Here is a 25080-nt window from a genome sequence, read left to right as displayed (position 1 = left end):
ATGAGAAACTACAAAACAAAAATAAATCTAATTATTCGGTAGAAGGATCTTAATAACAAGAAGTTATTAAAATGATCTTGTGATATATAGGAGTGCTTTGAGAAGATAGTTAAAAGTTATTTTGTGATTTTTTTTGATTTTTTTTGTGAGAAAAGAGAAGTGAGTTAAAAGTTGAGAAGTGACTTTTAACCCACTTCTCAAAATAGGTCATAAACATGTGATTTTTTTTGAAGATATGTATTGATAGAGAAGTTTGTGTTGAGATAGTAAAAATAGTAAGAGCTGTTTGGTGATTTGTGGGTGGTACAAGGGCATACAATAAATAATTTTCTATGAATAACACTTAAAAAAAAATTAATAAGGATAAATATTCACCTCCCTTAAAATTTAAAAAAAATAATTTATTTATATTTTTTTAAATAATTACACTAGTCTCTCTTAAGTGTTTTTTTTTTTAGTAATTAATTAGTTATATCAATAAAAAAAAATAGATATTATCATATAATGGTTATATTTTGATTATGATTTTAAATAGGGATTTTTTTTAAAAAAAGAAAAGAAAAGAAAAAGTGAGTGGAATATTTGTGAAAGAAAATTATATTTTATTTATATTTTACTAAATTTTTTTATTTTTTTAAAATTGCTATCTAAATTTATGATTATAATTGCATGTTTATATATCTACCCACAATTTTTATTAATTTTCACCCATTTAACATAATTAAAAAGAAGAATAGTAATATAGTTATATCAAAAAAAAATTATTTTAGAAATGATTAGAAATTTGAAGAAAATGAGTGTAATTTACTCAAGTAATCATGTTGATGAATTAGTGGGTCCCACTGAAATGCACCCATTGATGGATCCCATCCCCTGACCAACACCAACAGAATCTCCAAACTAACCTTCTCTCCTTCCTTGGTATGAGCAACTGTCACTGTAATGGATATATGTGCTGCTTTATGCAGGACAAAATTTAAGATTCCATTATCGAAGGAGTTAAAACATAAATATATATATATATATATAATATGACATATAAATTATGCATATATATATATAAATATTATAAAAATAATTTTTAATAGAATAAAGTTTTTTTTAGTGTGAAATAAAAAGAGAACACAAGATAAGAGAAAAATAGATAATTATTTAATAATTTTGAAATATAGACAAGTAATATTTTATAACATCATGATTAATGAAGAAGGTAGGTAGGTGAACTATTGCGTTGAGTGATTAAAAAACATATGAAGATATTAAATGATAATTAATAAAGAAATGGAGACACGTGATATTTTTAAAATATTAAATAATTATTTTTTAAAAAATGAGTTATTTTAAATAAGATATATTTTTAAAAAATGAGTTATTTTAAATAAGATATATTTTTAAAATGTTATGAGAAATCATAATTCTTTAACAAAAACAGGAGCATGACCCCCATTGTCTCCCAGCACAGTCTCCTGGTAGCATACTCTCTCACTCACATCTATATTTAAGCACACATACAAATCAACATATGGACTTGGGGTTCTTTTGGATTAAATTTTTCTCCAACTAAAACCCTCAGGTAATCTTCTGTTTCTTTTTCTTTTTCTTTTTGTACAGTTATCCACATTGTTGAATTTCTTTAATGGACCTCTGTTTGGCTGCCGAGAAAGCTGAAGGAAAAGGCTTGGCTGAATTGTGTTCTTCCACTTTCTCGGGAGCCAAATAAGGAAGAATACAAAGATTAACAGTTTCTGTTCTTTTTTCCTGGTAGTTTCTCTGTAAACAAACGCAGAACGACACGGCACTAGAAGGAATTTTCACTTGTTCTTCGATAATTCGCGGATACTGCGTCTGGATCTTTCGTTAATAGCTCCAAAATATAGTTGGATCAAATATGACAGTAACTAAGCTTGCTGGTGCACTTGCTTGTGGAATTGCTGGTAAAAGATGTGAGAGGAAAGCAATTAGACAAGTTTTTGAGGACAACAACTCTACTCGAGATCTTCGTTTTCGTTATCCCGGGGCGATTTATGGAAAGGGATTGAGATCAAACAAAGTGGTTCGGAATTGTGGATTAGTCAGTGGTGAACAGGCTTTAGATTATGAATTGGTTCCTTCTACTGTAGAGGAAATATTAGATTCCACCACACACAGACTCATTAATGGCTCAACTGAGGGATTCATGTAAGACTCATGATTCTTCCACCATCAATTCCCTGTTGTTTTAAATCATTTTTGCATATTTTTATCACCCAATTCACATAATTGAAATATTCTTTCATGGTCTTTCAGATACTTCTCTTTGCATTTTGTGAATTGTGATTCTTGCAGTTAGTTTCTTCTTTGTACTTTGTATGGTTGTTGAAAGCTCTGAATTGTTTCTTAGCGCGCATACGGGGACCTCAGCGAGTCAATCACGGTCTCCAAGTGTCCAGACTGAGCTTATAATGCTTTCTATACCAGCAATTGCTGGGCAAGCCATTGAGCCCTTGGCACTACTCATGGAGACAGCTTATATTGGCAGAATGGGTAAGTTTTCCCCTCTTCACTGTTTTATTCTTTGCATCTGTATTCTTTCCCACTTTATGGGGACCAGGAGAGTCTTTTTCTTTGTTTTAACTGCTAATAATCTTGTTTGTAGATTTATAAGAGGACTTGTGCTTGAGACAAATTCGATATGGTGCATATCAATCTGCCCTGACTATAATACTGTTAGTAGGCGTTGGTATTCTATATTGGTTTCTCCATCTGGAAATTTGGTTGGTTTGTGTAAGAATATTGTTGTTTCAATTTGTCTATGTTACCATTAATGAAAAAGTTGGGTTACATAATTGAGGAAGTTCTGCTTTTTATTGTTTCTTAGGCTATATTTGGATCGTGGATTTGGATAAAGATTTGGAAAGTGAAAAAGAAAAGATAGGTGAAATGGGAACAAAATATATAGCTACATTTCACCTACCTTTTCACTTCCCCTTCTCCAAATTCCAATCCAAATCCATGATCCAAACACAACATTAGTGTCCCATGCATATATATAAATTGGAAAATCTATGATTAACCCTAGTCTTCATGTTACAATTATGGTCTTCACCTTCATCAGCATATAAAAGTTTGGCATGTTCTGTGGCCGTTTAAGTACCTCAGTTCACAGAAGGCACATCCAATGTGAGAAAGCATTTTATACACTTCAGTGACTACTGCATAGAATCTACTTGACTTGTCCAGGTCTACCGAGGGTTATGTTTATTTTGTGTGATTCTTCTAGCGAGAGACATCAAATTTGACACACTTTTGGTGACTTTGCCAAAATAGATTTATCTTATTTGAACTTGATAAAAGGAAAACTCTCTCTCTCTGATGCATTTCTTTACTGGAAACAAATTTTTTTTTTTTTAAATTTTCTATTTTTCTGTTTTTTGTTTTAGGGTGGTGGCCATGATTCTTCTATTTGTACCATACCATAAGTTAGTTTTTTTTTCTTCATTTATCTTATAATTTAACTGATCTCATATAATTATAAGATGATACTCTCAATGAGGCAAGAATCAATCATTTATGTAAAGACCTAGTTTTAGATTCTTCTAGGTGAGTTTATGGATTCATTCCTTTGCGAAAGATCTAATTGTTTGTTTGGGATTTTAATAGTCAATTTGTCTCGTGATATTTTTTTGATGGTCTGGTTTGTCAAAAACTTCACCCTTGACCAATGTATATTTCTGTTTATTTTCCATTATCGTCTGCCACTTCACTGCTTGATGAGCTCTTAAATGCACTTGTATTGGAAAGGTCCCTTGGAGTTGGCATCAGCAGGTGTTTCAATATCAATTTTTAACATCATATCAAAGGTATTCAACATCCCTCTCCTTAGTGTTGCGACTTCGTTTGTAGCTGAAGATATCTCCAAAAATGCAAGCAAGGGATCAACTTCAGGTAAAATTAGAATAGGTGCAACAAGGACTTCAATCTCTTGAGCATGAAATACATTACACAAAAATAAGAATTTTTTTTTCTTCCATTTGTTCATTTTGAGAATTTGATGTAAAATGACGATTGTGACAGAAATTAACCACAGTAAACTCCTTGATGAAACAGATGAAAGAACGGCACTACCCTCAGTCTCTACTGCCTTACTTTTAGCGCTCGGAATTGGTTTATGTGAAGCTTTAGCTATGTATTTGGGATCTAGACTGTTTCTCAACATGATGGGCATATCAACAGTGAGTAGAACATGTTAGTTTATATGAGTAATGAACATATATCCATAACTAACTCTTTATGTTAACTGATCACATTTTAGACTCAAACTTTGATACTATTAGTGCACTCCTGGGAGAGATCTGTTTTTCCCGTTATGCTTGTTTCAGAAATCTCACCATTCAAATTTTCATATGCATCATTTTCTAGCTACAGGGAACCAAAATTTCCTAAAGTTGATTTTCTTAACAGGCTTCACCCATGCACATTCCAGCACAACAATTTCTTAAACTTAGAGCTATTGGTGCTCCTGCAGTTGTTCTTTCACTGGCCATTCAAGGCATCTTCCGTGGGTTTAAGGACACAAAGACCCCCGTCTTATGTCTAGGTAAGTGTTTGGTATATTGCCTGAATCTGCGATGGAGAAAAGAAATAAAGATCATATAATTATGTATCATGTTTAAATAATCTAGACAAATATCTCTGAATGTTACCCTCGTCCAAGATTTATAAAGATACCCCTATCATTTCAGTATTTTTGCTCCTTAGTTCTGTCATTATTTCAAATCACCATCAAGATCTGTTGGAAGTACATGTAGGATTGATAAAAGACAAAAACTGGTGATGTTCTCATTGTATTGTCACCATCCAGGATAGTTAACTAGATTATAGTTCAACACGGTAGGAAATTTCCTTACAGAACTCAATTGTTTTGAGTTTTCTCAGTAAGGGTAAAAGCATTTGATCTATGCCCAGAGCTTAGGGTATCTATTTCTGATTACCTATGAAGCACATGTACGGGTACGAATACTAGTACTGGTATGATACGGGTACGTCAATACGGTAAAATTCAAAAAAAATAAGGTACGGGTAGGCTTGATACGCTTGTAAAAAAATATTTATTTTTAATTTAAAATAATGCAAAAATTAATTAAATGGTTTAATTTGTTAAGGTCCAACCTATAATTAACATTTAATGCCAAAAGGAAAAGTATAAATCAAAATTAAATGTCAATATATTAAATAACTTACAAACCATAGTTTAATTTTAAAATCATGCTAAGCATAAAACAAAAACTAAAAAAGAAATCTAGTGAAATGAGTTTTATCTCTGTAGTAGAAGGAAAATATTGTTTCAATTGAGGTATGGTACGGCTTGGATATCTACTAAGTACGTCTGGGTACGTCAAAAATTAAGAAGAAAAAACTTGGGTACGTGTTTTGTGCACCCGGTACGTATGCAGAAGTACCATACGGGGTACGGTACGCCGGTAAGTACCCGGTACGGATACGGCATGTTTTTCGAAGTACCCATACTTCATAGCTGATTACCCTATAAGTACTGGGGATTACTTTTTCCCCATCTACAGTTATTCCTTCAATGACAGTTCAAGCTGCTGAACACTGTAGGATCTGATGTTGTCCCATACTCCATGCGGCAGAACAATCCTTTTGCATTTGTTTTAGTAAATGAAAAATTGGAGTGTTTACGATTTTTATTCTTGATAAGGTCATACACTTATATGACCTTCACTAGATGGTCTGTTATTGTAAATTTGGTATTCGGGGTACGTTTATATTTGTAAGTTTTGTTAAGCAAGTTCAATCAGCAAGTAATGCCCGTGCACCGTGGGCTACGTTTGTTACCATTGTTATTTTATTTGGATTCCTTTCTTTGGTTCTGTGTGTGTTCTATTTGTCCACAATCAAGCATACCTCTAGCTAATCCTGTTTTTCTTTGATTTTAATGTTGCTTACTAATATAATTGTCAAATGTGCAGGACTTGGTAATTTGTTGGCTGTTTTTTTATTTCCATTACTTATGAATCATTTTCAGATGGGTGTAACTGGTGCAGCCATCTCCACTATTGTGTCTCAGTATGTCCTTTCATTGTCTAATTTCTTCTTCTTCTTCTTCTTCTTCTTCTTCTTCTTCTTCTTCTTGTTTCATTGTTTGACTACGACTGATGTTGTTATTGTTATCTTATTATTTGTTTGTCCTATGTTTTGATATTTCTCAGATACCTTGTTACCTTTTTGATGATTTTGGATCTTAATAAGAAGACTGTACTTTCGGTACCCAAAATAAAGGATTTGGATTTTGGTGGCTACCTAAGTTCTGGTGAGTGCTTGTTACTTGAATAGCTTGTTTAGATTGCAGTCCAGTTTCACTTGCTAGAATCCTTAGACATTATCCAGTAGTTATTTCCTTTTGTTAGAATTTTGTAGCATATAGATCTTTCCCTGTATAGTATGTAATGTTCCATGGAACAAATCCCAGTTTCCGAGTGTTCATTTTATCTCCCTGGAAATGGTTCTGACATTGGGGTGTACTGTTTTTTATTTGCCTTCTGAATTTTCAAAATGGTATTTTTCACATAGCAGTAGATGCTGTTTTGTTTTATGTTTAAATGGCATGTAATTTGTAATGAATTTTAAAGATGTGTGCAAGTGATTTTTTAGTAAGAGTCATTCATCAAGCATACATAAATACCAAACTGCTGGTTCTTGGATGATTTACTCTGCTAAACCCTTAAATTACATTTTCATGGTTCTTTGAAAAAAGAGAAATGTACATTTTTCTTTCTGTAGAATAAAACTGCCAAGTGAGAACTTTTTATTTATTTATTTATTTATTTTTATCTCAATGGTTAGATTGTTTTGCTCCTAGTTACTGTGCTTGTGTCAATCCTCTACTGCAAAGTTTTCCTTTTAAGTGGTAAAATATATTAAAAGAAGAGCCTAAAAGGGTGCACCCTTTGTACACAAAGTTTACAAAGATCAAACTTTGCATGATCAACAAAATTCAACTGCCCTACAAGTCAATAAAAACAAATAAATGATTACAAAAATATCCTAAGCCAAAATTGAGAAGAACGTAATGATCAACAAAATTCACCACATGAGACATAGGGTACCACCTTCCATGCCTCCATCCTTTTCAAATGAAACCCCTGCCAAATACTTATAAATTTGGAGAATGTAGCAGCTAGCAACCATCACCCAACTCACTCCAAAGATATAGAACACTATCAAATCTTTTGCCACCTCACTGATAACAGAGACAGACAGACACTCGGTCTCATACCTTTACTTTTTCAATTTTCTCTATGAAGTTTATTGTCAAATAGTCAATCGGCAAAAAATAAATGATAAATCTGTTTTGGAATACTGTTTATGAAAGTTGGTAGTGTATGTAGTCATAGCCTTCGTGAAGAGTCAAACTATTTCTCTCTGAAGAAAATTTTCCTTTTTCATTTTTTCAAATGCCTCTGATTTAGGTGGTTTTCTGCTTGGGAGAACTCTTGCTGCTGTTATGACTATAACTTTGAGCACATCAATGGCTGCTCGTCAAGGGCCATTAGCCATGGCGGCCCATCAGATATGTTTGCAAGTGTGGTTATCTGTATCTCTTCTTGCAGATGCCCAAGCTGCATCTGGTCAGGTAAACAGTTACAAATTTCACAACTTTTGTGCTCATTTACTTTTTGTCATTTTGAATGAACCTCCTCTACAACTACCTTTCCTTGTTATTTTATTTTTGGTGGTTCCTGAAGAGAACTTCATATTTTGCAGGCTCTTATTGCAAGTTATTTTTCGAAAGGAGACTACAGGACTGTTAGAGAGATTACTTTTTTTGCTTTGAAGGTGACTTATTTTACATCACTTCATTTTATCTGAATTACTGCTCACTTTAGGTTGAACTAATCTCTGTACTTTTTTTTTTTGAATTCCTGTTCCCCCCCCTCCCTTTTTTTTCTCTCTTTTGATTTTGTTTGTTTATTTATGTACTAAAATATTTATTTTTGATAACTTTCCATTCATGTTTCTCCAGACAGGATTGTTTAGTGGCATTTTAGTAGCTGTCATATTGGGTGTGTCTTTTAGTTCTTTAGCCACACTATTCACCAATGACAAAGAAGTACTAGGTATTATTAGATCTGTGTTAGTGGTACGTACATATCCAGATTCCATATATACTTTTGTTTACAATTCCTTCTTTGAATCTCTCTGATGGGCTTCTATATAAATATTGTACAGTTTGTTAGCGCCAGTCTGCCTGTCAATTATCTTGCTTACATTTTTGATGGTCTCCACTATGGTGTTTCAGACTTCTTGTTTGCCGCTTACTCCATGGTAAGTGGCCTCCTAATGACGTTTCCCATATGGATAAGAGGTTAGTAATAGTAGATTAGCATTTTCTAATGTTGATTACAACTTGCATGATCTTTAGATGGTGGTTGGGGCAATTTCATCAGCATTTCTGCTCTATGTTCCTTCTATTGTTGGTCTTTCGGGAGTTTGGTGTGGTTTGACTCTTTTCATGGGCTTGCGTACTGTGGCTGGATATATGAGGTAACTACGTGGAATGGCATCGAGTTTCTTTTCTTTTAACATTTTGATGGTAACATATAGGGGCTAACTATTCTGTGTTTCTTCAGTGTTAAAGGCATGCTTATTTAATAATTTTGATAATAATTTCCGCTTGAAAATTTTAATTCTGGCTTCAGATATGGTTGGAACTTAAAGTTGGTTGTCCTTCCATGTATGCAACAAAGGGCATCATAGTATAAGACCCCACAGCTTTAATATGTAATTCAATTCTCTTATAGTTTAATTTTCAAAACTATGTCCAGTTTATGGCAACTAGGGACAGTGCTAGGGTTACACCCAATTGGAAGTGAAAACTTCTGTTTAGAAATCATGATGGGCACCGTGACATACGTTTTGGTTTGGGTTGATATATCGACATGTGATTAGAAAACTTGGAAATAGTTGACTCCAGTTAGTTTCTGACTTCACAAAATGGAAACAGTACAAACTTAGAAAACTGACAAACCCCCAGCTAGCTTAGAAATTGTGGGTGAGAGGTGTGGTTAGATGTAGTCCGGGAAGATGGCGGGCACTTCAATGGCTTGGGATCACCGGAGGTGGAGAGGAGGAGGTCAAGGCAAGCTTGGAGAGGGAGAGGTTGGCAGTGATAGACCTTTGAACACTAATGTAAAGTATGAGAGAGTGTTTTAGCATAAGACTTAGTTGTATTGTTGTTGTTTCTCGCTGCATATACGATACGTTATATAGGCCGCAGGAGTATTGGAGCCCAAGCAAACTGTTGGACAGGTGGCTCGTTCTCCTCAACTCTGCCAGAAGTGATATAAGCCCTTCTGCCGTCTGTGGCTTGCCGGCAGGCGGAGAGCAACGTTTCGTGGCAGGCAGAAAGTAATGTTTCGTATATGCATCGGATGACATGAACGTAAGGTCATTGTTGCCTCTTCTCCAAGCCTGGTCGAGATAGAGTTGTCATGGCAAGAAGACAACTATCTCGACGATCCGATGACCTCAGCCGCCAGTCCAGTATCCTCTGATGATCCCGAGCAGTAGTGCCTGGGTCCTGCTCCCAACCCAGGCATCCAAGTAGATAGGCATCCAAGTAGATAAATGGGCCAGGGCCCACCTTAGTGTTTAAGAGAGCCAAGGGCTCGCTTCCAAGTGACCAAGTAGGAGAATGGGCCGCGGGCTTAGCTCAATGTTTAAGAGAGGGGCTCGCTTCTGAGCGATCAAGTAAGAGAATGGGCCGCAGGCCTATCTCAATGTTTAGGAGAGCCATTATTTATCAATCCAAGTACAAGTGAGCCGGGGGCTGATTGTATTGTTGTTTGGCCTTGGAGCTAGGTATGAAGGACCATGGACCCTGCGGGGCCATGGTGCTGCCTGTTGCAGGGCTCTTCATATCTAGATATATTTGGGCTTGTATATATGCTCCCGCTTAGGCTAAGCATATAGTTTTGGTTGCCTTGGCACATGGCGCCTATAGGGCTCGCCATGTATCAAACATACGACATGCCAGTCGTGGTGCCTTATTGGTCTGCCACGTAGGTGGGGTTTTGGTGATATGGCACCTGTAGGGCTTGCCACGTATTGAGCTTGATACAAGTACCCACAATAATGCCCCCCTGTACAGATGCTCTTATAGTTGATGAGAGTATTTGTACATGACTATGTTAAAAATTTTGAAAAATATTAACTCATGCAGACAAGTATTCAGATAGAGCCGTCTAAAATTAAGTTTACATTTTAAATTTCATCCGGTGCAAGCCGGCCGGATAAAGATGTGGGCTTGTTGGGCGATGGCTTCATTCCGGGGAATTTCCACTACTTCACAGGAGATTTCGGCTTCATTCCATAGGCACCAGATTCCGCCTCTCACCCTTTCCATACTGCTAGGAGGGGGGGCAATGGTCTTGGTGTTAGGAAAGCCCATGATTTGGCTCATGAACTGGGCCTCGCTTCCTTCTTTTTTCGTGTTTGTGATGATGACGAGGTGGAAGCGTCTGCTAGAGTGTAGGTGCATGTAGTGTTGGAGGAAGTTGGGGCGAGCAACACCCTCAGTGTTGAAGAAGAGGATGTTAAGTGAAATGTTGAGCGGGATGTTTGGCTGGGCACTACGGGAAACGCTCTCTTCTCCTATGTTGAGATCTGCAAGGCTCTCTATGTCCCATCCAAGTCCCAAATCTTCATTTGGGTTTACCAATGGCGCTGACATGATAGAGATGTGGTGGTCTAGATCTCTTTCTGTCGGTCTTTGTGAGAGGATGTTGATACGGATCCTCTCGAAATGTGGGACTAACACCTGATTTGCCTGGCAGGTGGATCCCTGGAGAGTGAGGTTGATTTCTTGGTTTAGCAAAAACCAAGTATGGGACAGTGGTATTGTGTAAAGTTCTGGAATGGTTAGTGCCTTGTACCATCCTCTTATTTTACCCCGGAATTCTTCTGGCACCTCTACTACTGTATGAGCAGATATTGGGTGTTGGATCCAAGGGGATTCGAATAGTTGATCTTGGAATTGCCATGGAGGCATGGAGAGCATCTTTCGAAAAAACTCACACACAGGGCGGCGGTGAGTAGGAGTGGAGCTCCAAACTTTAGAGCTGGAGCATGAAGCTCTATAGCTTGGACCTCTTGGGTTTGGAGCCTTGTTCACCGGCCGCCAAACGGTGTTATCTCGGTGCCCCTGGCCGCCGAAAGCCATTTAGAGAGGATGGGTTGAAAGGAGAGTGTTAGTAATTGGATATGAATTTTGTCCTGAATTTGTGCTCTCTTATAAAGACGGGGAAGAGGTGTGAATTCATTGACTTTTTGCAGCTTTTTGTTGGGAAGAGCAATCTATGGAGAAGACGACTCATCAATTGGACTTATAGGTTTAGAGCAGACTACTAATAGTAGCTGATTTGGAGCTGCTTGGTAGTGTGCGATAGCTTGAGCGATTTGTTTGAAGAGTCTAAGGTTGTTGCAGTTTGCTTTTAATATTTGTAACAGGCAAAGAGAATTTTTGATTGGTTTAAAGATTTTCCTTGGGAAGGTACGACCTTAGTATGTATATAAATTTTTTTTATTTTTTTATTTTTTTTTATTTATTTTTTATTTTTTATTTTTTTATTTTTATTTTAAACCTCTTGCCCTGCTTGAACGTTGCATTATTGCCACGTAAAAAGATTGTGTATATTTTGGGTATATCTTGAACTTGTTGGAACCATTCTCAAAAATGAGCTTGCCGTTTTAGAAAAATAAGGACTCTACATATACAGATATATATAGATATATATACATTTTTATTTTTTTATTTTTTTATTATTGTTATTATTATTATTATTATTATTTTTTTTTTTTTGAATCAGGATCTCTGGTTGTTCCTTTTACCCATTGTACAGAAGGGTGTGTGATGGATTTGGTTACCCGTAGCTGGGTTTCTTATACCATTAAGGGAGGGGCTAGGCAAGTTTGTGTTTGGATAGACTTTTCTGTTCTCTTTCTAAAGACCTAGAATTCAACTTAGTGGGAAAGACTATAGAATCCATAATATAGTTGGGAGAGGAAGGTTGACAGCTACGAAGGAGGGAAAGGGTTGCCGCCGACGAGCTCCAAAGTGAGACCCGACAGCGCTTGTGTGGTACGAAGGCATCACGGCTTTTCTCACACTGTTGTTACGGGATCGAATGGTGAGGGGCTAGATTTTTGTGTTGTTTGTTTGAGGGTGGGGAATCGAACCTCGAAGTCGCGAAAGGAGGAAAGAGACGAGTTGGGCAGAGAGAGAAAGGAGGGAAGAAGAGTGCTGCGAGTCACAGAAGGTGCTGTTAGGTGAGCCGCGGGGGTGCTGTGGGGCGGTCGATTGGGCTGTTGGGAGTTGAATTGTGATTCTGGTTCGGTTGCTAGGGCTGGGTTCTGTTTGGGTCTTGATCGAAGGACCCGTGCGTGAGCCATCAGCAACAAGGGTTGGGTTTCGATCTGTTTGATTCGGTAAAGTTGGGTTTCTAAGGGTTATTGCTATGGGTGGATTCTGAGAGGAGCAACGAACCAGGAAACGAACCAGGAAGGGGAAAAAGAAGAGCTGCGGGAAGGGGAGGGAAGAAGGACGGCAGACGCTCGTCGCGATTGGGGCTTCCTAATGTTGTAAAGGTATGGGTCTGTGCATAGTTGATTTGAATTATGTTTTCATGTATAGATTCATATATATATATATATATATGGTGCTATTTTGTGGAAAATAAAAGGCTGAAAAATAAAGGTGAGCCCCGAAATATTTTTATTTTTATTTTTATTTTTTTTAAAATATATATATATATTTTTTATTTAAAATGTATATAAATTTTTTGTTTTTTTTTTGTTTTTTGTTTTTTTTTTTTTTTTTTTGTTTTGGAGCAAGAGGCAGATCAATAAAAGAGGGTTGTATTATGGAGAAGTGGAGAGGTTTATAATAAAATTGTTAATTAGGTAAAAAGAGAAAATGTTGGAAAGTAATTAATAACGAATAATGGAGGAGTGTATGCTGAATAAAAAGAACTGTCGGAATAAATATCGGAGAGCTTTTTGGCCAAATTTTAGTATTGTATTGCGAGTTAAGGAGTTTTATTGTTTTATGATTTATAGGTTGTAAACAGAAAAGCTGAACCGAGGGAAGCTCTAAAAGAATTTGGAGAAATATAAAAATAAGGTAAACAAATGAAATAATGAAGGGGCAATTTAATTTAATTTAATTTAATTTTATTGTATTTTATTTTATGTTATTTTATTTTTAAATTGATGAGGTAATAGAGGACTGTAAATAAAAGGGAGCTATAAAGATGAAGTCCATGAAACAAATTCGGGTAGTATAAGAAAATGAGGCGAGGGAGGAAAGAAAAAACGGTAATTAAATGATTTTTTCTTTTTTTTTTTTTTTTTTTTTTTGTTTTAAAAAAAAAGAATTTCGTGAAAGAAAGATGAAGTGAGGGGGGATTTGGTGATGCGAGGGAAAGGGGCTATCCCAAAATATGGGTTTTGTTATGCGAGGGAGAGAGGCTTATCTCAAAATATGATGTTTTTTTTTTTTTGGATGGAAAAGTTATGCGAGGGGAAGGGGCTAACCAACATATGGGTTTGGCTATGCGAGGGAGAGAGGCTATCTCAAAATAGTTTTTTTTTTTTTTTTTTTTTTTTAACTTCGGTGGAAATAGTTAGAAAATTTGCGAGGGATAGAGACGTATGTGGAAAGCGAGGGAAAGGGGAATTGGAGCAAGGGCATATTTCGAGCGAGGGATAGAGGCCTAGCGAGGGGAACAGGCCAAACTCAATTTTTTTTTTTTTTTAAAACTTCGGTGGAAATAGTTAGAAAATTTGTGAGGGATAGAAATGTATGTGGAAAGCGAGGGAAAGGGGAATTGGAGCAAATGCGTACTTCGAGCGAGGGATAGAGGCCTAGCGAGGGGAAGAGGCCTAACTCAAAATAGTTTTTTTTTTTTTTTTTTTTTGTTAAACTTCGGTGGAAATAGTTAGAAAATTTGCGAGGAATAGAAACATATGTGGAAAGCGAGGGAAAGGGGAATTAGAGCAAAGGCATACTTCGAGTGAGGGATAGAGGCCTAGCGAGGGGAAGAGGCCTAACTCAAAATAGTTTTTTTTTTTTTTTTTTTTTTTTTTTTTTTTTTTTTTTTTTTTTAAACTTCGGTGGAAATAGTTAGAAAATTTGCGAGGAATAGAAACATATGTGGAAAGCGAGGGAAAGGGGAATTGGAGCAAAGGCATACTTCGAGCGAGGGATAGAGGCCTAGCGAGGGGAAGAGGCCTAACTCAAAATAGTTGTTTTTTTTTTTTTTTTTTTTTTTTTTTCGTAATTGAAAATCTTCGACTACTTAATGGAGTTGACTTTCGAGTTAAAGCGTCATCTTTTATTATTTGTGATTATAGTTAGAATAAGTGTGAAAAAGGATGATATTCATTGAAGAAGCCCAAACGGGCACAATACATCTTGGTGTATTATATAGTAATGGGTAATTTCTAAGGATAGTAAGCCTTCAACCATTTCGCATTGATGGGGCTTAAGAGGGTTTGAGAATCAGGCTCAGAAATTCTGTAATAGCCATTTTCATTGACTTCCCTTACTACAAAAGGACCCTGCCATTTGGGTGTGAACTTGTGAGTAGATGTTCCCCTCATGACGTGGGGTGCAGCCCGTAACACTAAATCACCTTCTTGGAACTGTCTTGGACGTACTAGAGTATCATAAGCTTTAGCTATACGGCCCTGGTAAACTCTAAGATTAGTCTGGGCCTTGTCCCTTCTTTCATCAAGGACTTCCAGCTCTGACGGCCTGGAGTACGGGCTAGTTCCGCTTCGGAGGGCCATACGAGCTGATGGTATGGCAATTTCCACTGGAAGGACGGCTTCCGTGCCATATACCAACGAAAATGGGGTCATTTGAGTTGGTCTCCTTTTGGATGTTCTGTATGCCCAGAGCGCCATTGGAAGCACATGTGCCCAGTCCCTTTGATAATCCTTGAGAGTCCTTGAAAGGATTCTAAGGAGTGTTTTGTTGGTTGCTTCAACTTGTCCATTCCCCTGGGGATAGTAAGGCGTTGATTTATGGTGTGTGATATCGTAGGAGGCCAAGAGTTTTCCCACTTGGCGGTTGACAAAAGGGGTCCCATTATCCGACAGGATTACTCTAGGAATGCCAAAACGACATATAATGAATTCTCGAATGAAATTGGAGACAGCGGCTCCTGTTGCCTTCTTCAGGGGGATGGCTTTTACCCATTTAGTGTAAGTCTCTGTGGCCGCTATGATCCATATGTGTCCCTTTGACGGTGGAGAGATGGGGCCAATAAGATCCATAGCCCATGTGTGGAAAGGCCATGGTGAGCTCAAACTATGCAGATCAGTGGCTGGTGCGTGAATAAGGTTACCATGGACTTGACAAGGTTTGCAGCGTTTGGCATATATTTTGGCGTCCGCTTCCATGGTGGGCCAATAATAACCTATATGCAAAAGATGTTGGAATAGCTTGGCTCCGCCTTGGTGCTCCGACCCATGAGCAAGTTCTAAAACTTTATGGATCTCTGCTCCCGATAAGCAGCGTAAAGGCTTCCCGTCAAAGCCACGCCTGAAAAGTTGCCCTTCGTGCAAAAAGAATTTCGAAGCTCGCTTCTTGATTATTGCTGCTGCAGAACGATCTGGCGGCAATGATGCTTCTTTGAGGTAGTCTATATACACCTGTCGCCAGTCGGAGGTGATTTCTGCGAAATTACATTCAGCTTTTGGAGGGAATTCCTGGCATTTGGTGCACTTTCCCTGAAGGTCGTTTGCTTCTTTGGCCATAGTAGGCCAATAATATCCCTGTCGTTGTAGCCTCCTGTAGAGGCTCACGTCTCCTATTCCGCAAGAACGATTGTGAACCCCTTCTAGCTTAGACTTGGCTTCGGTAAAGTCGATGCATCGTGCTAGCAGACCCCCAGGCCCTCTGTAATAAAGGACTCCCTGGTAAATCGTGAAGTGTTTGATTTCGCACAAAGGTAGTTTACCTGAGGGGGTGCGAAGCTCATCGATGATTGGGGCTCTCCAGTCGGCGGGTTCTTTTTCAAGAAAAATAGTTGTTACCGAGCACGGCATGGAGCGCTTCAGAACTTCTATCTTAGTTGATTCTTCGGCGAATTCTACTTTAGAAGCCAAGGTAGCAAGGGCGTCTGGGTGTCGATTGTTGGAGCGAGGGGCGTGTTCTATCCTTACCGTGTCAAATTTGTCTGTCAACCTTTGGACAATGGTTCTGTATGAGGCTAAAGGGGGCTCTTTGATAGCATAGTCTCCATTGGTCTGCTTGACCACCAAATTAGAGTCGCCTTTGATGCATAGGAGACTTACTCCCAGGTGGAGTGCTGCCATAAGCCCTAATATCAGGGCTTCGTATTCAGCCTCGTTATTAGAGCATTTAAAATCCAGTTTGTATGACAAATTGACTTCAGTTTGATTTGGGGAAATAAGGACTATTCCAGCTCTTCCCCCTTTAGATGTGGACGATCCATCGAAACTCAAACTCCATTCTCCTTCGGTGTTTACTTCAGCTGCTTGGAACTCATCACCTGGCAATTCATCCGAAGGCGGTTCATGTTCTCCACTAGGGAAGTGAGCTAAGAGGTTGGCAAGCGCTTGACTCTTGATGGCCTTGGAAGCTTTGCAAGTGATGTCGTATTCTGCTAATGATAGGAGCCAGCAAGCTGGCCTGCCGGAGAGCGCTGGTCTAGTGAGGAGAAAGCGGATAGGATCACTCCTGGTCATGAGATGGATGGGATAAGAAAGAAGGTAATGGCGGAGCTTTTTGGCTGCGAACACTAAGGCGAGGCAGTGTCGTTCAATGGGGGAATATCGGACCTCAGCCCCTTGGATGACTCTGCTTATGTAGTACACGGGCCGTTCAAGTCCGTCAATTTCCTGAGCGAGTAGAGCGCCAACTGATTTTGGCATGGAAGTGATGTAGAGGAGTAAGGGCCTCGCCGGCTGAGGAGGAGTCATGGAGAGAGGGGATGTTAAAGCTGATTTCATTCCTTCGAATGCTTGTTGGTGTTCCTCATTCCAAATGAACCTGACATCCTTTTTTAGTAATGAATTGAAGGGTTGTGTTATTTTAGCCATAGCTGGGATAAACCGTCTCAAGTAAGATGCCCGACCAAGGAAGGTTCTCAACTCGTCTAGACTGGTTGGTCGTGGCATATTTTTGATGGCGGCGACCTTTGCTGGGTCAAGGTCTATCCCATGGCGATGAACGATACAGCCAAGGAACTTGCCGGCAGTGACTCCGAATGCGCATTTAAGCGGGTTCATTCTGAGTCTGTATTTCTTACAACGTTCAAAAACTCTTTGGAGGTCTTTGAGGTGACTAGTCTCCTCTTTGGATTTTACCACCAAATCATCAATGTAACATTCTAAGGATTTGTGCAACATATCATGAAAAATGGCTGTCATAGCTCTCTGGTATGTTGCTCCCGCATTTTTCAACCCAAAAGGCATTACAGTATAGAAAAAGTTGCCTATAGGAGTGCGAAATGCTGTCTTTGGGGCATCCTCTGGAGCCATCTTGATCTGGTTGTAGCCGCTGAAGCCATCCATGAATGAGAACATATGGTGACCCGCCGCTGAATCAATTAAGGTGTCTATGTTTGGGAGTGGGAACTCATCTTTGGGGCAAGATTTGTTTAGATCTCTGAAATCGACGCACACTCGAATTTGACCATTCTTTTTGATAACTGGGACGATACTAGAAAGCCAGGTGGGATGCTGGATGGGTTTGATAAACCCTGCTCCAAGCAGCTTCACCACTTCGTCCTTGATGTTGAGCTCCACCTCGGGCTTATAAAATCTTACTCCTTGCTTGACTGGTCGAGCCAGGGGGATGACGTTCAACCGGTGCATGGTAACATCTTTATCTAATCCTGGCATTTCTTCATATGTCCATGCGAAAACGTCCGAATATTTCATGATCAACTCAATGAGGGGCCCTCTTTGATCTGCTGGAAGATCTTTGCAAATGAAGATAGGGCGCCTGGGTTCTCCTTCAGAGGCTATGTTGATTTCTTCCAGTTCTTGTTTTTGGGGCCTAGGGCCGTCCTGTAAACACTCCGGAGCCGGTCGGACTTCTTGCAATCCATCTTGCTTGGCAGGGACTTGGTTAAGAGATGAAGTGGCTGCCTTGAGGAGTTTAGCTTTTGAGCCTTCGGCTCCATCCAAATGAGTTACCACGGGACAATAGGATTTGTCGGAGTGTTTATCTGTTGCTGGAAAAGCCACAACTTTTCTTCTCCTTCTGCTCTTCTTGTCTCTACTTTTTTTGTTCTTTGCCATTGGCGAGCGTTGGGCCAGCGCAGACAAGGTGTAGCAACAGTGATCTTCTCTACTTAGTTCACGGCGGACAATTGCTACGTCGTCTAGCTGGGGGTCGGCATTGGTAACATTTGCCAACCCCTCGCACCGTCATAAACGATATACCACTCTGCCATCTTTTGTTTGAAACCTGGTGACTTTAGGGAGCTTTCTTGAGGGCTCTGATTTGGCGAACGTCTTTCTACGAGGTGGTGATGAACCTTCTTCAGAGAGGTCATCCCAGTCAGGTACAGGAGTTCCTCGAAGTGGCAGGGGAGGTTCGTCTTCGTCGACATGATTATAAAATACTGCATCTGCCATGTAAGCTTCATCTACTCGAAAAGGCTTTTGAGAGCCAGCTACGGCTACTACTTCATTGTTGTAGATTGCTTTGACACATTGATGGTAGGTGGACGGAATCGCAGCATATCTGTGAAGCCAAGTTCTCCCTAGGAGAGCCTGATAGGTCGTCTCTGCTTCTATAACATGAAACTTAGTAGTAGAGCGAATTGGTCCCACTGCTAAGTCTAACTGGACATGACCTATGGTTTTAATTTTTTGGCTTCCAAAACCAGTGATGGAGATGGGTTGCCTGACTAAGTGCTTTTGTGGGATCCCCGCCGCCTGGAAAGTAGAATAAGGCATCACATTGAGTGAAGCTCCTCCATCCATGAATCCTCTTTGAAACTCCATCCCATTGATGAATACTGGGACGTAGAGGGGACGGTTATGTGGAAATGGTACTTGTTTGCCGGCCTCGGTAAAGGTTATTGCCAAAGAGTTATCTCGAAATACTTTCCTTACTGATCCGCTTACGCTCATGCACGTTTCACCATTCTGCTCTGCAAGTCTTAAAAAGGCCTTGGTGGCTTCAAAGCGCGTTGCTTCAGACAGGCCGAATTGGTCGAAGAACCATTTGAACTTTGTCGATTTCTTAAGTGCTATCACGCGTCTAGTCTCAAAGTCCGGACAAGTGGGAGCTGGGAGTTCAGAGAGCTCGCACACCATTGGCTCTTCCATCTCGTCATAATGGGAAAGCATCATGACCGTCTTGCCATTATCCTTATGGCGCGGGAGAGGATCTTTCAAGACATCTTCTGTTTGGCGAGGTAACTCCAAAGCGTCTTCAGACATCATCTTTCGAACTAAGGATCTGAGTGCCCAGCATTCCGTAGTAGGATGTTTAACGGAACGATGGTATATGCAATAGTCTGCCCGCGCTTGATCTTTTTTGTTAACATGTTGCCTTGGCTCGGGAAGGTGAACTTTTCCATCTTCTACCCAGGCGTTGAGGAGTGCCTGTGCCTCATTCACTGAGATAGGTAATGGCGGGGGAATTTGATCGAACTTTCTCTTTTTTGCCTGCGGGTCTTCTCTTCCCCAAGAGGAGCCCTTGGCCGCATACACAGCGTGGTTGCGTCGGTTAGGCCTCCATGAGGAAGGTTGAGGTGCTGTTGGTCGCCATGAGTGGGGTTGCGGTGCTGTCATTCGTGCCCCTGATCTTACTGTTTCACTTATGTTTCGGGCCGCAGCGCATAAAGCGGAAAAGTCAGGGAAGTGGTGGTTGACCAGCTGGAGTTTATAAGTCGTAATCATTCCTTCAATGCACAATGATACCAGTTGGTGTTCTTCCATTGGGTCTTGAATGTCTACTGCTTTTTCCCTGAAACGGCGGACGTAAACGAGGATGTCCCTCCCCAAGTCGTTGTGTTTCCCTCATAAGATGAAGGGTAGTTAACCTCTCTTCAACATAGAAGAACTTGATATAAAACTTTTTTACCAAGTCTTCCCATGAAGAAATAGAGCCAGCAGCGAGGTTAGCATACCACGAGAATGCTCGATCTGTGAGAGATTTGGAGAATTCTCTCATGCGGAGGTTTCGATCTTCTCGGTGAGCTCCAAGGGCGTCAAGAAAGCGTGAAACATGCTCCCTGGCGTTCCCTTTTCGTCCGTCGAAGCGAACAAACTTGGGTACTGTATATCCCGCCGGATATGGAAGACTTGCGATGTGAATAGGGTAAGGAGGACGGAGATCCAATTCTGGGGAGGCAGGGATGTGACCTTTGTTTGTCTGAAGTAGGCTATGTATGTGTTCTTTTACGACCTCCAATGTTAATGGCTGGGACGGGTTCTGATTTGCCAGAAGAGCTGGAGAGCCAGTTGAAGCCACTGCGATGGGAGCTCCACTAATGGACCCAACTTGTGGTGGGGGTGTTTGGCTGGGAGCTAATGGAGGGAGCGGGGGGGCTGTTTGTCCTCCCGCTTGGGTTCGCGAGTCGTTTTGCGTAGCGAGGTTGGCTTCTGAGCCATTTTGGGGTAATGGCAGAACGCCATTTTGAGATGATGTAGGAGGGTTAGATGATGATGGAGCGTAGGTGCCCTTTGTAAGGCTAGCAGGGCGTCCATTAAGAGTCGTTGGTTCTGTTGAAGAGAGGTGACGCTCTCAGTCAATACACGTAGTTGATCTGTTATAACCGGTTGGGAGGATTGTTCTTCCGGAGAGCCACCGGAGTTGTGTTCCGAGGTTTCCGCCAGGATCTCCCTACCGCCACCTTGGGACGTCGCTACTCCAGTCCCAGTGTTCTTTTTAGGTGCCATGCGAAGCGAGCACCACTCTTCCCCAGCAGAGTATAATGTGGGTGAGAGGTGTGGTTAGATGTAGTCCGGGAAGATGGCGGGCACTTCAATGGCTTGGGATCACCGGAGGTGGAGAGGAGGAGGTCAAGGCAAGCTTGGAGAGGGAGAGGTTGGCAGTGATAGACCTTTGAACACTAATGTAAAGTATGAGAGAGTGTTTTAGCATAAGACTTAGTTGTATTGTTGTTGTTTCTCGCTGCATATACGATACGTTATATAGGCCGCAGGAGTATTGGAGCCCAAGCAAACTGTTGGACAGGTGGCTCGTTCTCCTCAACTCTGCCAGAAGTGATATAAGCCCTTCTGCCGTCTGTGGCTTGCCGGCAGGCGGAGAGCAACGTTTCGTGGCAGGCAGAAAGTAATGTTTCGTATATGCATCGGATGACATGAACGTAAGGTCATTGTTGCCTCTTCTCCAAGCCTGGTCGAGATAGAGTTGTCATGGCAAGAAGACAACTATCTCGACGATCCGATGACCTCAGCCGCCAGTCCAGTATCCTCTGATGATCCCGAGCAGTAGTGCCTGGGTCCTGCTCCCAACCCAGGCATCCAAGTAGATAGGCATCCAAGTAGATAAATGGGCCAGGGCCCACCTTAGTGTTTAAGAGAGCCAAGGGCTCGCTTCCAAGTGACCAAGTAGGAGAATGGGCCGCGGGCTTAGCTCAATGTTTAAGAGAGGGGCTCGCTTCTGAGCGATCAAGTAAGAGAATGGGCCGCAGGCCTATCTCAATGTTTAGGAGAGCCATTATTTATCAATCCAAGTACAAGTGAGCCGGGGGCTAATTGTATTGTTGTTTGGCCTTGGAGCTAGGTATGAAGGACCATGGGCCCTGCGGGGCCATGGTGCTGCCTGTTGCAGGGCTCCTCATATCTAGATATATTTGGGCTTGTATATATGCTCCCGCTTAGGCTAAGCATATAGTTTTGGTTGCCTTGGCACATGGCGCCTATAGGGCTCGCCATGTATCAAACATACGACATGCCAGTCGTGGTGCCTTATTGGTCTGCCACGTAGGTGGGGTTTTGGTGATGTGGCACCTGTAGGGCTTGCCACGTATTGAGCTTGATACAAGTACCCACAGAAATCCCATTGTTTAAGATGTCCAAGACTTGTTTTAGAAAGACATGCCAAAGGAACTCACTTAGAAATTCCTTTGTCCTCGATCAAACATTGAAAGAAGTCCAAGGACTTATTTGAAAAGGCATGCCAAACGCTTTCCCTAAGGGTCACTCAAAGGCTATGTTTGGAACTTGGATTTGGATAGAGAAAATAAATGTGGAGGGAAATGTGAATGAATATAAGCTTCTTCTTTTTTTTTTTCTTTCCAAATTTTCCCTTCCCTTTTCCTTTCCCCCACAAATGCTTACCCAAATTCATGATCCAATTGCAGTCTAACTGCTTGAAATAACTGGAAACAGCTCCAGAAGTTCCAAGAGCTTCAGGTTGCAAAATTCACATATTTGTGTATTGTAATGTCCATAATTAAGTCCTATGTGCTATACGACGAGGAGTTGCCATATCTGATTTCAAAGGGAAATCAAGATAGAAATTCATTTAAAAAGAAGATAACTATCCAAACTATTTCTCTAATTAAACAACCTTTCAAATCGTTGCTTTGGTGTGTACATATTGTGCCATATTCATTTCCTATGTTCATATCTGTGCTTCTTAGATTCTATATTCTGAATGTTTTTCATTTTCTTTACCAAGTTACCTTGCATGTTGGAACATTACTTGCACATAGGAATATAACTTTCAATCTTGACTCCATGTCTTTTTCTTGGTAGAGTCATAGCATGCTGTTGTTGGCTATGTTCTCATATGTACTTTTCACCTACACCTTCATTTTGATTGTTTTCAGATTATCATCGAAAAATGGTCCATGGTGGTTTTTACAGGAAGCCATCCAAAAACCTCGGGTACGAATTTCTCTGATTTTCTGTTAGGTAGTTGAAGTATATTATATATTCTATTAAGATTTAAATACATCAGTCCTATCCATTTATACATTTTAACATCAAATATTGGTCTTCAAACAGGATAGATAATACCCAATAGTTCACATATTTACTTTTCTAAAAGAAAGAAGAAAAAAAAAAAAAGAAACAATTTCATGAAAAGTGACAAGGATTGAATTTGGAGTAGAGAGATGTGGATTTTGGTTTATGGAAGCTCCGTATATAACTCTTACTAAAATGAAATGTAAAACTTTAAAACCTTTTTTCTCCCAAAAAGAAGAGACAATTAAGATTGGTAAATAAGTGACAAAATTGGATGGAACGAGAGTCAAACCAATCTCTTTCATCCAATTATCGAGTCATAAATTCAAGTAATGAAGTCGATTCTTACAGTATTGGCAACTATGAGTCTTTTTGCTTATATGCTCATAAAAAAATGGTCATCATGCAAATGATGTTATGCTCTTCCTTCAACTTATTTTCTTACATAATACACATTGTTACTTTGTGGTGGATTTTGTAACTCTTTGTTAATGCTAATTTCATGCAATAATTTTTCTTGGTTACTAAAGTTTTTTACTCATCTCTTCTATTGACAGGTTGCCATTTAACATGTCACTTCAGCTATGAGGATTTTGTTGGGATTATAAATCTCTCTCTCTCTCTCTCTCTCTCTCTCTCTCTCTCTATGGTGTACAGTCGTCAATGTTGAGTTGCCTCAATTAAATCTATAATCTCAAATTTATTTGTTTTTCAAATGTACACCGTTGGATCTTATCAGTTGATGTATCATTTGTCATACGCATCTGTACCATTAATTTTTGTGAATGTTTTCAACCGGTGATGATGCTGTTGGAACAATTTTTTGTATAAATAAAATAAATTGAAACTAAATCAAACAAAATAAATAAATAATGTACCGAATTTATTTATCAAACCGAATTAAAAATAAAAGACCAAGTCGAGTGTGTGATACTCTGTCCTTAAGACAGATTTGTTCCGCTACGGTACTTACGGTTGAGTGGCGTCTATCTTCCAGGATACAATAATCTTTACAAAATTGTTATAGCACACCAAACAAATTTGTACGGCGAACCAAATCTGTGTTTTATACTCTTTATTTTTTCCTAAAAATATATATGAAGAATATATGCCCTAGAGCAAAGTGGACAGAAAATGAGACAATTTTCATATTGATTTTTGGATCCTCAAAACTGTTGGATAGTGCTGGATTAAATAGAGCCGAACAAGTGCAGAAATTTGAACTGAACAAATATGGTTTCAAAATGAACAGGTGCATACTAGAACGGAACAGATAATTGCTGAAAATGTAGATCTGTTTGAACTGTTTGAATTTGTCAAAAAGTGCAGTTACGAACTATAACTGCTGGGCAGTTATGGGCAGTTATGAGCAGTTAATCTGTTACATAATTCGGACTGAAGGAGGCTCAAGTGTTGGACAAAAATTAGAATTCAAATTTGAATTAAATTTTCGCAATAATTTTTGAAAAAATTCAAATGAATTTTGCTCAAAAAATTAATATTAGAACCGACCCACAACCCACACCCGTGTCCGGACGGCGGCGCACGTGTGGTGGTTTGGGCTAAGGTTTACTTTGTCTATAACTCTTTCCTTCTACAAACTTGGGGTTCCCCTTGGGGCCCAACTCAAGTGTTGTAGTCTAGAGCTTATATACACAAAAAAACTCTCTTAAAGTTTTAATGTGGGACAACTCATTTTAAGGAAACCCACATTTCATTCTTTAAATGTCCATTCCACGAACCCGAAAATGACGTCATGTTCCCATTCACTCATAAATGGTTTTAATGAACAGTCTTCACCGTGTGACTTGCCACGCGGCAAGGAACACTTTATCTCTTCGGACCCATCCCAAAAGACGTTCGAGGCTCACTCAATTTTGGGCTCAAATATGGCCCAAAATAAGCCTTTATAAACCTATTTTTCCAACAATCCCCCACATGAATGGAATATGACGGAGAGAAAATCTAACAACATGATCTAATTACAAAGAGTACAAAAATTGGAAATATTCTGCAAATGATAGGCAGCTTTTGACTTTGAACCTTCCCTTGTGAGACACTATCGGATTTACTAGCTAACTAGTGAAC

At 39.6% G+C, this 25080-nt stretch overlaps 1 protein-coding gene across 2 annotated transcripts; it reads left to right on the top strand.

The window, feature by feature from the left end:
• Window positions 1-1406: 1406 nt before the first annotated feature.
• On the top strand, window positions 1407-23811 carry LOC114293254 (protein DETOXIFICATION 45, chloroplastic). Of its 2 annotated transcripts, none has more exons than XM_028237294.2 (15): window positions 1407-1573; window positions 1766-2178; window positions 2381-2523; window positions 3781-3924; window positions 4087-4211; window positions 4441-4576; window positions 5970-6066; window positions 6210-6310; window positions 7470-7633; window positions 7765-7836; window positions 8024-8140; window positions 8230-8325; window positions 8423-8544; window positions 22854-22911; window positions 23550-23811. In XM_028237294.2, the coding sequence occupies exons 2-15, from the start codon at window positions 1889-1891 to the stop codon at window positions 23559-23561; spliced, it is 1677 nt and encodes a 558-aa protein (XP_028093095.2). In that variant the 5' UTR covers window positions 1407-1573; window positions 1766-1888; the 3' UTR covers window positions 23562-23811. The 2 variants fall into 2 exon arrangements, with proteins under 2 accessions (XP_028093095.2, XP_028093096.2); XM_028237295.2 differs by having other exon boundaries at window positions 1525-1573; window positions 2326-2523.
• Window positions 23812-25080: the final 1269 nt, after the last annotated feature.

Source organism: Camellia sinensis, chromosome 4, assembly GCF_055761805.1.
Source record: "Camellia sinensis isolate YWXY chromosome 4, ASM5576180v1, whole genome shotgun sequence".
Taxonomy (NCBI): domain Eukaryota; kingdom Viridiplantae; phylum Streptophyta; class Magnoliopsida; order Ericales; family Theaceae; genus Camellia; species Camellia sinensis.
The sequence above is the reverse complement of the archived record's forward strand: the minus strand, read 5'-3'. Positions and strand labels throughout refer to the sequence as shown.